This window comes from Dendropsophus ebraccatus, chromosome 1 (assembly GCF_027789765.1).
Source record: "Dendropsophus ebraccatus isolate aDenEbr1 chromosome 1, aDenEbr1.pat, whole genome shotgun sequence".
Classification (NCBI taxonomy): Eukaryota; Metazoa; Chordata; class Amphibia; order Anura; family Hylidae; genus Dendropsophus; species Dendropsophus ebraccatus.
This window is the reverse complement of record NC_091454.1, coordinates 175,583,902-175,598,238: the sequence shown is the minus strand read 5'-3', so window position 1 is coordinate 175,598,238 and position 14,337 is coordinate 175,583,902. Positions and strand designations below refer to the sequence as shown.

The 14,337-nt window shown below is 41.7% G+C and overlaps 1 protein-coding gene across 1 annotated transcript in view; it reads right to left on the bottom strand.

Annotated features, from left to right (window-relative positions):
- ST8SIA2 (ST8 alpha-N-acetyl-neuraminide alpha-2,8-sialyltransferase 2) overlaps window positions 1-13,584 on the bottom strand; it is a 181,206-nt gene extending 167,622 nt beyond the window's left edge. Inside the window, exon 1 of the mRNA XM_069957947.1 lies at window positions 13,432-13,584. Coding sequence (XP_069814048.1) covers window positions 13,432-13,529 — 98 coding nt within the window. The 5' untranslated portion in view covers window positions 13,530-13,584. The remainder of the gene's footprint in view (window positions 1-13,431) is intronic.
- Between the last annotated feature and the right edge of the window lie 753 nt (window positions 13,585-14,337).

The window sequence follows — 14,337 nt, the reverse complement described above, 5'->3', positions numbered from 1 at the left end:
AACACTTGGCATTTTACTTTTGGTGGCTGGAGAAGTTGGATGCCGTCCTAGCCAGTCCTGGAAAACACAGAGACACCCATAGGCCATGGGCATCCATCTTCTTTAGCTGCTGGGAGTCAAATGTTGAGTGTTCAGGTTTGGAGAATGTTGCTGAACCCAAACAGTTTGAACAGTTTGGAATGTCGCTCATCACTAATCCCAAGAAAACTTCTGCAAAGTCTTATGAAACTAGTTCAGTGTCTCTAAGCAGCTTATTTTAAAGGCCACCTGAGTGCCCCCCATTCTATATTATTTACAGAAACTCTTTGGTAGTAAGAAGTTTGCAAACAATAGCTCACAAGACATGCTCTAATTTCCTAATATACTCAGTGCTGCAATTTGTTCCAAGAGTGCTGATCCCAGGGAGCATGTCTACATCAGGCTGTGATGGTTTACGTCACAGCCATATGGATGCAATACCTACAAATCCCTCTGGAAGTATCCCACGTCTTTAGAAGAGAAGTAATACCCCTTCCCCCAGCAGCACTGTTCCCCTAGAGTTCGCTAGTAAATTAGAACACATTTTATGCTCTATTAAGTCTGTTTTACGTCCTCACAGAGAAGCTCTCCAGAATGTGACTGAAATATCTAACATAAAGTTATATATATGTAGTGAATATTCACAGCTCCAAAATCAAAGAAGTATAAGATTTCCTCAGTATGCTGTGTACAAACTTTCACTGAAATCAGCACCTGACTAGAAGTATTAATATCAATACATGGAAAGGACATCTTAAGGCTATGGTCGTACGCTGTATAAACGGACATTCCGCATGAACGGCCATTGGTTAACGATACCTGGACAATGGAAAAACAGATCCAAATGGATTGCACACAATTGCATCAGTTTTTGCAGCCTTTTTTTCTTAAACCGTATACGTTAAACGGACTGCAAAAACTCAGTGTGAACCCTTGTTCACACAATGTTTTTCAATGGCCGTTATTGGATACTGAAAGCCATGTTCATTTTTTTTACTATCAAATAACATCCGATGTTTGACATACTTTGGGGGCCGTCATTGCAATGACTGACGCTGGTACATTTTTCTGGTTTATGTTAGCCATGGTCACCTTTTTACACCCTGATGGGTGTTGCTATTTTAAAGGGGTAGTGCAGCGCTAATCATTTATTCACAAAATAACACACATTACAAAGTTATACAACTTTGTAATGTGTGCTATGTATGTGAATGGCCCCCTTCAACGTGTTCCCCCCCACCCACGCTAGACCCGGAAGTGTTGATGCCTTATACTTACCGCATTCGCGTCGACCCCCGTCCGTCATCTTGGGACAATGACGTCGTCTTCGGGAGGCCGGCCGAACCGCTCCATCCATCCCTCATGAGGGGTCAGCATGAGGGACGGATGGAGCGGTTCAGCCGGCCTCCCGAAGACGACGTCATTGTCCCAAGATGGCGGACAGGGGTCGACACGAATGCGGTACGTATAATGCACCAACACTTCCGGGTCTAGCATGGGTGGAGGGGAACACGGGGAAAGGGGCCATTCACATACATAACACACATTACAAAGTTGTATAACTTTGTAATGTGTGTTATTTTGTGAATAAATGATTAGCGCCACACTACCCCTTTAAAGCCCCATTCAATTTGTGGAAATTACAGTAAAAGAATAGTGGGAAAAAAAATCAATGTGTGAACAACGTAAAGTTATGGCTGCTGTTTTCTTAATAACAGCCGCAGAATAATGACACAAACATAAATTTGACGGCTGCTGTGAGCATTAATTTGACGACCATTATTTAATGTTGTTTCAATACACGGATGTTGTTTTTTTGCCATTAGATGGCAGCCATCCACTCAGTTTAACTGTATTTGAACATAGCCTTTCTGCAGGGCTGTATTTACCACTAGGCACCCGTGGTCCGGTGTTTAGGGCAGCACCTTGCAGGGGGGCAGCACCAGGGAGCAGTGGGAGCAACTTTTTTTTTTTTTTTTTTTAGTCTTCCACCTCCAGTTTAGACTTGCCAGTAAATGTGGTGTCTTTTTATGGGGGGGTGGGTATTAGTCAGATGTGGTGTGGTGACATTATCCAGTCACAGTATGGCTATGATATCCAGTCACAGTATGACGGTATTGTCCAGGTCTGGTGTGGCAGAGGTAAATGTGATGCCTGGAGCTATTACCTACCAATCTACCAATCCTGTGGTGAGAATTCCTTCAGACAATATGCAGACTGCTGTAATAATTATTTCAATGTGGAAATTTGTTTATGTTTTAAGCAGTTAAAATCCATGAAAAAAGCGATTCAGACTGTGGGGGAGATTTATCAAACATGGTATAAAGTGAAACTGGTTCAGTTGCCCCTAGCAACCAATCAGATTCCACCTTTAATTTTTCAAACATTATGTGAGAAATGAAAAGCTGAATCTGATTGGTTGCTAGGGGCAACTGAGCCAGTTTCACTTTACACCATGTTTGATAAATCTCCCACAATGTTTCTACATGTAGAGAGAGGCATTTTGCCAAAACCACGCTCCCCAAGCTGGGGCGTCTTCAGGTTTAGTGCCTGAGACAGCAGCAGCTGTTAATACGACCCTGCCTTTCTGTGTTTTCAATCCACTCCTGGTTTAGGTTGCAAAATACTGACCAAAACAATGACCACAAATACTGTGTGAACATAGCCTCATACTGTACCTTGCATACTAGAGATGATCGAATAGTGTATTTGAATAAAAGTATACAAAAATTCAAAATTCGATTCGAATAGCCCCTGATGTTCAACTATTCAATTGAATATTGAATCCCATTATAGTATATGGGAGAAAAATACTTGGGACTTGGAAATCAATATTTGATCACTTGGAGGTCACCAAGTCCACAATGACACCTCAGGAGATGATGCCAACATCTCTGGAATGCATCTGAGACAGCAGGGGAAGCATGTCTGGGTACATCTAACAGTCGCAAAGTCGCAGTTTTACTCCACCATCACAGCCTGTCTACAATACACTCCAAACACAATATAACCACTATGTATAATACTTGGAAAGCTCGGACAGAAAGCCAAATATTAAGCAAAAGAAACTTTATCATGCACCCCTTTAAATTACATTGCCCATGACAACCACAGATGGCATAGACTAGGGGGAAAATAAACAGCACCCACCCTTAACTGTCACTGTGTGTGTGTGATTTGATTTTTTTAAGAATGCCAAACAGAAAAAATTCTAAATTTTTTAGAGGACGCACAGTGCACAAATCAGTAGTACCAAGATAATAGTTTTTATGGCATACTCGCAGTATACAGTCATATATCGGATATATAATATTTTTTTAGTATGTCAAAAAGAAAGAAGTGTTCAACTCCTTTACAGGATGCACAGTGCACTAATCAGCAGTACCAAGATAATATTTTTTATGGCACACTCACAGTATACTGCTATAGATAGATACGCCCTATCTCTACAGTAGATACACTACAACCTTTGCTTACACTGCACTGTCTGCCCAACCTTACACACTGTCTCACAACAGCTTCTAAGTATATGGGGGGAGATTTATCAAACTGGTGTAAAGTAGAATTGGCTTAGTTGCCCCTAGTAACCAATCAGAGGAATGAAAAGTGGAATCTGATTGGTTGCTAGGGGCAACTAAGACAATTCTACTTTACACCAGTTTGATTATACTTTTAGCCCTTTCTAGTTTCTATACTTTAGTCCCTTCCTATCTAACTAAACCTAAAAGCTTTCTCTCCCTGGTATACAGTCTCTCCCTCTCTATCTCCAACCAGCAAGAAACACAAATCTGAATCCCCTATTCCTATACTCAGGAGGTGACATAGTTTAGCCAGTGAATTAAATTTCGACTGCGTTTTCAATTGAATGTTCGATTGAAAACGAATAGTTTGAATATTGTAGTATTTGATTGAATACTACTCGCTCATCACTATTGCTTACCTGATTTAATACATGAATCCATTTGAATATGTGTCATGCTCCAGTTTATGCCTGTTTTCCTAAAACTCCTTTCATAATAAAAGGCTTGATAAAAACTATAATAATGCCCTAATCCACATTGTGCTATGACACTGCGGATGTCTTTTGTGGTCTATGGACCCTCTCAGCCACTGGGTTCTGCATATCCTATAGCTAGAATCCTGCACTGAATTCCTACAGTGATTGCCAGCTCTTCAGCGCCCCATGTGCATATATAGATGCTCTGTGGACACGGCTATGATACATGCACAGGGCCTAATTATACCTAATATGTTATTTGGGAAATCCATAACCAAATATTCAACATGAAGCAACACAGCGTTTACAGCCCTATAAAGTTATCCCTTTATTTTATGGGCCATTAAAAGACAAATGAAACCAGCTTCCCTGGATCCAATAAATGAATCTTGGTGGACTCATTCATTGAAGGTTTCTCCAGCCACTTATAGCATCATTTCCAGCACAGTCTAAAAATAAAAGCCTGACATTCCTGAAGCCTAAGCAGCAATTTAGAACTGTGAGCAACATAGAGAAATTACACAGAAATCTCAGATCTGACTATCTGTGCTCTTTGCAGGTGGATATACCAAAAACAATGAGGAAATGTTTGCTGGAACATGAGAAAGAAGAGCAGTAAATGTTACCATTATCTTAGGAATGTATTATCAAAAATACCTAGGACGACACGCTGTCCTCCTGCTATGGTCTTTTAATATTTTATTTGACTTTTTGGATAAATTTGGTTTCATAAATAAGTAATAAAGGATGATCTAATCGATTTAGAAAATGCTTAACTTGTTCCCAGTATTACAAAAGAATTAGGTTAGTCTGAGGCCAAGTTCACACAGGGTATTTTTACATTAAACAATGGCTGTTCTTGCTGTTGTTTAATCACAGCAGCCGTTTGTAATAACTTCTATGGAATCACGGCTGTAGTGTATTCAGACTGTATACACTACGGCCAGGATTCCATGCGGCCGCACAGAAAACTACCATGTCTATTTTGTGAGGCCGCTATTCAGTGAACAGCAGCCGCATGAAATCGACTGTGCAGATAATGTAAAGTACGGCTCCTAGCTGTACTTTACATTGTGTTCTATGGCTAATTTGAGTGCGGGCACAGCCAAATGTGCCCGTATTCCAATTAAGTAGAAGTACTTCAGTATTGGACGGTTGAACATCTCAGACAGCGGCCATTCTGTGACACAGGCATGTCACAGAACGGCCACTGTTTTGCCATGTGTGAACATGGCATAAATCTAATATGTTGAGTAGGGATGAGCGAACTTTTGAAAAGTTCGGTTCGGTTCGATCCGGCGAACTTTTGTGAAGTTCGGCTTCATCCGAACCGAACCAAAAACGAACCTTGCTCTAACGGCTGAATAATTGGAGCTACAATAGTGGGAGTGTGATAGGATATAGTTTTGTTTAGTTGCAGTTGCTATTACAATGAAAAAAGTTTAAAAAATCAAAGTGCAAAAATAGTGAAAAAAAATGCCAGCAATAATACTGCACTAGTGATGAGTGAATAGTGAAACAGAGGGAGCATATGAACCATCCCAAAATTGGTGACAGCAAACAAGGTTACTGTGTATTTCCATTAAGTGACAGCAAACAAGGTTACTGTGTGTTTCCATTCAGTGACAGCAAACAAGGACACTGGATGTTTCCATTCAGTGACAGCAAACAAGGTTACTGTGTGCTTCCATTCAGTAATAGCAAACAAGGACACTGGGTGTTTCCATTCAGTGACAGCAAACAAGGTTACTGTGTGTTTCCATTTAGTGACAGCAAACAAGGACACTGTGTGTTTCCATTCAGTGACAGCAAACAAGGTTACTGTGTGTTTCCATTCAGTGACAGCAAACAAGGACACTGGGTGTTTCCATTCAGTGACAGCAAACAAGGTTAATGTGTGTTTCCATTCAGTGACAGCAAACAAGGACACTGGGTGTTTCCATTCAGTGACAGCAAAGGTGTAAGTGGTTACAAGGTGCATAGGACACAAAGTTCCTTGGACCCAGTAGGGTGGAAAACAGACATTTGACAGTGGAACCAGCAGCAGTAATAGTACTGTATTGGACCCAGTGTGGAGGAGGGGGAGGAGGAGGTAGTAGCACTTGATTGCAAACAGCCCAGTATGGTTAAAAAGAGACTATTTGAGGAGGAGGAGGCAGTACCTGATTGCACTCAGGCCAGTAATATTGAGAACAGACTAGTCATGGAGCAGGAGGATGTTCAGCCTTGGAGTGGTGGCCTGGGAATCCTTGCTGATGATGTTGGTTACCGCACTTTCCAGAATACGGAAGAGTGGGATGATGTCCTTGATGCCTGCTCACAGAGTCGCGTCCTCGAAAGTGATCAACAACTGGCATGACATGTTCGAAGAAACCTGTGCACTATGAGGTTTATCACATGTGCCATACAAAGTATATGACTCCCTGCTGCACTGCAGAGAAAAGGTTCCTCCCTTTGTCGGCTACAACACTTTCCACCGTTAGTTGACCTGGGGTCAGCCATTCATATATTTCCTACCTGATGGTCCGGAGGAGCTCCATTCACCCAGCCTTACAAGATGGAAGACAGCCTGAGAGCGCTGGGCCTGACATCGTTGGTAAGACACCGGGGCAGGTTGGGCTGCAGTCAAAGTGGTGGATGGTTGCAAGCTGGTGGAGGAAGAACTTGTGCAGAACTGGCCCCCTAAAGCCTCCAGGAGGTGACAGTGGAAAGAATGGGCTAACTTTATGGTGGTCTTATGGGGGAATGTTGACCCAATGGGCAGTAACAGACATGTACTGCCCTTGCCCATAATTAAAGGACCAGACATCAGCACTGGGGTGCACGGTCTTGGACACCAAGAATCCCAATGAGTCTCCAACATTTTTCTACACAACTGTGCAGTGGATGGGAGAACCGATGGGACTTTTTTTTTTCTCGGACTGTGATGGGACTTTTTATGGATTTTTTTTTTGTTTCTGGGAAAGTGATGGGACTTTATTGGACTTTTTTTTAAAACTTTTTGTTGTTGCAGCTAGACGGGGTTCTTCTATTTTTTTAACTTGATTTTAAAGCTATGAACTGATTTTCACTTAATAAATTCGATAAGCTTGAAAATTGAAGTTGCTGTCATGTGTCTTGGTTGATACTCACAGACAGCTGTCACATTACATTTTTGATTAGGCAGCACCCAGGTATATCTGAGGAGACTAATTTAAGGTTTCACCCTAACAGGGGTGATGTCACACATCTTGATATTCACAGAAAACAAGGACACAAGGGATTATAGGAGCAATAATCCCTTGTATCCTGGTCTATTCTGTGAAAAAAGTACAATTTTGCGTCACCGTTGTTATTTTTTCCAGATTCGTACCGAACTTCTTGCAAAGTTCGTAACGAATCCGGTTTGTACTGGTTCGGTTCGCTCATCCCTAATGTTGAGTTTTGCTTTGAGTGAATCTGTACAGGAGCAGGGACTCTTGACAAAGACTGAGCACTAAAGCAAATGCAAACTGTAAGTCCGGCACTTACTGTCAGCGGGATATGTTTTCAGCACCACCTCCACACTGCCTGGTTGGGCTTCTTGCTCATTGTGCATTCTCCTGCTTCTTCCATCAGGGTTGCAGTACCTTATCTGCTCTCTAGGGGCCACTGCAACCTAATGGTTCAGTGTTTTCTATCTATTTCTGCCTGGCATAAAAGATGTATTTCAGAGAGAGTCTACTGATGTCAAAAGGTTATTGGTAAATTACTTCTGTTTAAAAAAAACTCAAGCCTTCCAGTACTTTTCAGCTGCAGTAAGTGTTGTATTCTTTCCAGTTGGACACAGTTCTCTCTACTGCCACCTCTGTCCATGTCAGGAAATGTCCAGAGCAAAATAGTTTTTTTTTTTCCTAGGAAAACATGCTACTGCTTTGGACAGTTCCTGATACAAGAGGTGGCAGCAGGGAGCACCATGTCAGACTGGAAAGAATACACCACTTCCTGCAATAAGCTGAAAAGTACTTGAAGGCTTGAGGCTTCAGTTATTTTATATATATTTTTTTCAATAAAACTAATTTTACAAGTCTGTATAACTTTCTGACACAAATTAACTTAAACATGTTTTTTTTTTTCTTCTGGTGCACCCCTATAAGCCTGCTCTGCCCACTCAACTATGCCTGAGCATTTGCCACAGTGAAGATGTGTGTTCCTGTCCTGCTCTACTGACCCGTGATTGTTTCCTGACATTGCATCTAACCCTTCTGTACCTTGCTGACTCTCCTGTATATCACTCAGCATTTGTTACTTGTTACTGGTTGGACATTGATTGAACATTTCCATCTCTGCTATATCCTAATCTGCAGCTTCCACTTGCTAGCTGCTATGTGAATACTTTTAGCTCTAGAAACACTTGTTCTAGACCAGCGGCACCTACTGTATCTTCTTTTTTTTTTACACTGGACCGATATGTGTCTACTGCCATTGCTAGCTGGCTATTGGCCTACTGCACTTGCCTCACTTCTGCATGTGTCCATGGTGGTTGGTACCAGGGCTTTCTGCCCTGCCTGAAAAACCCTTACATTATATGAAACCACTTTTGGGGTAGCAACCTGGTATCCCCTAGCAGCAGAAGTCCAGCTTCTGTATCCTGTAGTGAGATGAAGGGTAAAAACCTAGAGGATACTTTGACTCTGTTCCCGAGGCTGGCCCAAAGTCAAAGCAGTAAGGTAGAAGAATGGGTAAACACCTGTTGGGTTGTTACACAAACACTGTTTGCCTCACTGCTCAGTCAACACCCACTGGACTGGATGCAGATTGACTGGCCCAGCGAATGATTGGTACCCAAAGGTAGGCAGCAAGACTATACACATGACTACAACACTCTACATTCACTCGTCTGGGACCTCTGCACCCTGGCCAGTGACAGATCACTGAGCAGTGAGGCATATAATGTATGCCTTACTGCTCAGTGTGTAGTTTCCATGGTGATTTAGACTTAAGTCCCTACTCCTGTACAGTTAGCAGCAATATACTATGAATTGCTGCTTACTGTGTGGCTTAAGGGTATAAACCCACACACCGTATATGCAGCAGATATGCAACAAATACGCAGCAGATTTGTTGGTACAGATTTGATGCTGTGTTCAGTTATTTAGATCTAATCTGCTGCGATTTTGCTGCGAGTTTGCTGCGAGTTTGCTGCGTATCGCAGCAGTAAATACGCTGCATATACGGTGTGTGGGTTTATACCCTTAAGGTGATAAGTAGCGATGATCTGCAATTCAGGCATTCAATAGATGCCCCATTTCTCAATATGTAGTTTCCATGGTGCCCAAGCACAGAGGGCCATGCACAGAATGAAGAAGAGAAAGGACGCCAGTCATTGGACTTCTTGCCTCTGTACAGTAAGCATAAATTCTCTATGAATGGTAAAAAAATTTAACTACTATGTAACTATCGCCACTTACAGTCCCTACACACACTAGGCCGAGCATTCTACGCCTGACTGTGCGAGTATACCGCTGAATCTAATTTGGCCATTGAATATACATCAAATCTGATGGCCAATTTGATTGAAACATTCTGAAACATTTTTTTGGAGGTTTGTTAATCTCTGTTGGTAATAAATTAATAAGTTAATAAATTAATCTCTGTTGGTAATAAACTAATTTCACACTGTCCATCCAATATGTATACTTCCAAACTACACTAAAGCCATGTTAACACACTGTATGAACATCGGCTGTTGTCTGACACTGTTGCTGTTTGCAGTGTCAAGCAACAGCTGATATCTTAGATGTTCACTTACTGCAGTATAGGGTGAACATCACTTAATTTAAATTTGAATGCAGGCATATTCAGGTGTACCCACACTCCAATTAGAATAGAGCACAATGTAAAGTACGGTTGGGAGCCGTACTTTACATGGTGTGCATAGGCTTGTATAGCCACTGTTCACTAAATAGGGGCCACACAAAATAGAAATGTCAGTTTTTCTGTGCAGCAGCAGAGGACAACGGCTGAAGTTTATGCACTGCTGCTGTTGTTCAATACATACCAATTCAAATGGCCGCTGTCAATAAACAATGGCCATTGTTGCTACCTGCAACAATGGCCTTTGTTTATTGCAAAAATACATAGTTTAAACATAGCCTTAAGATGGATCTGTGATACGTAGGGTCCTTGGTATTCAGTGTACATTTTCTGTATACAGCTCATTAAAACAGTGCAGATGTCTGTTATCCTATTAAGCATACCCCAATGTATGCCACCTGAAGGAGGCCAAAATGAGTCTCTCTTGTTCTTCATTGGGCAATGAAGGTCTATGGTTACATATACTGTATAGGATCTCACCCAGTCCATATTGCAAACATGCAGTGTAAAAAGGGTCTGATACCCACCAGTGGTAAGACATTGCACTCCCTGTATAGGTGCAGGCTTATAAGTTTGCACAACATGACTAATCAGAGTCCCAAAAGACCTTTGGTATAAGCAATCATGACAAATACAGTCCAGACTAAACTGGCAGATCACTGTTGGTTTAAAGCGACTCTGTACCCACAATCTGACCCCCCCCCCCCCCCCCCCGGCAAACCAATTGTACCTTTGGATAGCTGCTTTTAATCCAAGATCTGCCCTGGGGTCCATTTGGCAAGTGATGCAGTTATTGTCCTAAAAACAACTTTTAAACTTGCAGCCCTGTGTCAAATTGGCATGTCCTAGAGTGTGTGTCCGTCCTAGGCCTGCACCGCCTTCCCGCCCTCCTCATCACTATGATCGTCCTCAGGCAGGATATTTCCTATTCATCACCTGAACACTGCCCAGGTGAATAGGTGAATAAGAGAAATTGTTCTTGGGGCATTCCTAATGGTGAAGAGGGCGGGGAGGAGGGACAGAGAGGTGTCGCAATCCGAGTGCATGGGTACTCTAGGCCACGCCAATTTGACACAGGGCTTCAAGTTTAAATGTTGTTTTTTAGGACAATAACTGCATCACCTGCCAAACGGACCCCAGGACAGATCTCGGATTGAAAGCAGCTATCCGAAGGTACAAGCGGTTTGGGGGGTCAGATTGTGGGTCACTTAAAAATCAAAAAAAATAATCAAAATATGGCTGACCATTCCACATACTGTTCCTTTTAGTATAGCAGAACATAAGTTTTCTGCCAGCCATCACAGTTGTTTGTTCATTCATAGTTTACAGACAATGGCACAATTCCGTTCATACCATGCTCTCACTTACAGCATACTTCTAGTAACCTGTGACTTCTATGAAGCAGTACAATATCCCAAGCCTGGATACTTTTTCTCACAATCTTTAAGGTTTGAGGACTACAGAATTGTTCAAAACAACATGACATTATAAAAGTAAAGAATGTAGCGAGGAAAAAAAATAAATAAATGGCAAACAGACTACACAGTATACATTTGGATTTTTTTTGACAAAAAAAGTGAGGAATCCAAAATATAGATCCCCTTCAAAAAGGAAAGTCAAACTTTATACCAACTATATGCCAAAGATTCAAGATGACGAGTCGCTCTCCTGTAGGGGAATATTGAGATTTATGCAGTAAGCAATGCATATTACCTTCAGAAAGGCTTAATCTATAGAAATCTATGGAGCCTTCTTAAAAAGTTGAGGTTTTCTTTTTTAAACTGACTCACTGGCAAGTAGGAAAGGTACAGTTCAAGCCCCCGAATATCCTGACTTATTTCAGGATAAATCAAGTTGTATATAGATGTGTCAGCAATGTTTGATGTTGCTTCCAGGTCGCAATACTTAAAATGTAGCAAAGATTGAAAAAGCAAAAGATGAAAAAGCAAAATACACTCAAAAATAGCTTTTTAAAAGCTGCACTTTTCATTGCTATAAATGTCAAGCAATGTGGCCAAATTATACAACTCTTTAACCCATCCAAGACTTAACAAAAGAGCATAGAAAGGAACAATGTTTAAAAAAAAACTGTAAAGATGTCTTGAGTTATAAAAATAGCTTTCTGTCTACAATACAATGAACAAGATAAAGTAGTGATAACTTGTTATATAGGTGGATGGGCCAGCGGTCCATAGTGGACACTGATAAGTCTAGGTCCCTTGGTAGCAGAAGAATACCTAGAGTTTTATTCAATACAGTGCATTCACTGCAGCCATTGCTTGAGAGTTCCATGTATAAAATCACCCAACAGATAGTTTCCATGAATCCACATCCTAATAAGTGAATCAGTATGACATATAATATATGAAAATGCCACATTCCACAACAAATCAATATATCCCAATAGCTACTAATCTAATATTTATTGCTATAAGGGTGGGAATGTAACCTGAGCAGATAACACCTTTTATCCCATAAGAAACACTTTTCATCCCATAAGATTTTATTTATTTATTTATTTATTTATTTATTTATTAATTTTTACTTTGGACCCTTGAGTATTTTAACATTCTTAAGTATCAGCATTTGTTATAATGTTGTGGTCAGTTACATCATGAATATGGCCCCAGTGTCTCATCACTTACATTACTGAAAGGCAGAAGGACAGCAGAGAATAATAATAATAAAAAAGAAAACACTCCACACACCCAGGAGATACCAGGAAAGCTTATCTCATCCTCACTGCTGTCCAATATCGATTGAGACACGTGTAATGCCAGCCATGGGGGCATCATCTCACCACACCCGACACTGCACACTCCTGCACTTCTCTAGTCATCTAAATCTTATTCAAATCCACTAGTCTAACAGTGATCAATAAGAGCAATTAGCCTATCAACAGAATAAGGAATAAGTTCTATCATTACTGTCTGCAACCCTATCAAAGAGGCAATGGGGAGAGATGGAAAGGAAAAAGTATTCTATTTAGAAAACACACAACCCTTGCTCCTGCTGCATGCCCTAGCCCTCCTCTCCCTCTGCTCCATGTGTGGGGATTCTTAGCACAGGAGCCTGGTTGTGCATTCAGGAGGCTTGTGATGTGATATATAAGCACAGCTTTGCATCATAACTATTGTTTTCCAGCAACCACAGTTTAGCATTAGAAGCTCTGCCTTGTCTCCAAGGCATGGTCCTGCATTAAGCCCAGTTCTTTCCTACAATATGTTGCATTTGGATCAGGAGCAGTTCCTTAATAGCTGCTCCATCTCTCCCAGTCACTCTCTCATTCTCTATGCTTATATTACTACTGGAAACATAAGTGAATAAGAATCTGATGAAGACATCAGTGATGTCTGACACTATATAGACACAATGGAAAAGTAGTAAATGATAGCATACACCAATACATGGCTTTCCTTTACCTAGCACATGATGGGGTTAACTACTAGTCAGTCTTATAAGAAAAGCATAGAGAGGCAGCAGGAGAGTTAAGCAAGAGCCAAGCTGAACTATGAAGACAAAGAAACTAGATCACCGGGAGCTCCCTGCTGCTCTATGGAAGGGGCTAGACGTGTACTTACCCGATTTCCTCCTCCAGCTCAGATATATCCGCCAGGATGAGGAAGACCACCAGCAAGGTGACAGTGGCCAGGACCCAGCTCCTGAAGTCCAGATGCATAGCTCCTGCAGGTCCAGGCTAGCAATGCAAATAATGCCAGGCAGCTCTCAGTACCAGCAGCTCCACAACTGCTCCAAGTCAATCCCAGCACAGTGCAGGCACAGCAAGGCAGCAGGCAGGCTCTCTGCTTAGTCCTCCTCCTGTGATGAGTGGATGTGGGGATAGTGGCAGATCATTGTCACCTATCATCAGAGTACATGCTGCTCTTCTCACAGACACTGAGAAAAGAGCACAGATCCATGCAAAGTACTGACATTCACTGGCTGACTGAGAGATCCTCCCCCCTCCACCACCTTCTCTTTAGCTTAAAGTTAGTGTGACAGAGAAGAAGAGGTCCCCCACCTGGGAATGGTCCTCCACAAGAGACTGAGGAAAGGTGTATGGTGATAGGACTACCTGAAAACCATAGTAACATTACACTAGGGAGAGACTGGGATGATGGTATATGCATAGAGCTTTACTGAAATGAGTGGTAAGTAATGGGTTACACAGCAGCTCTGTGTGTGTTGCACAGCACAGACCAATGGTTAGTAGCATACAAGTAGCATGATGCCTTTGCTATATACAATAGCTAATGGCTAGAGCAGGACTAAGGTTGCTATGTGTCTATGTCAGTGACAATGCTGCAATTGACTGCAACTTCCGAACAAGGTAACCCTATTATTTCTTATAGGTGGGAATAGGAATTACTCACTACTATAACATGTTGTGGATGCACAATTTTGCCATCACTTTATTGGAGAAGAAAATGTCTCAATATACACTGATAGATGGATGGCCATGAAGGGCCCACTTTCTATATGGTGGG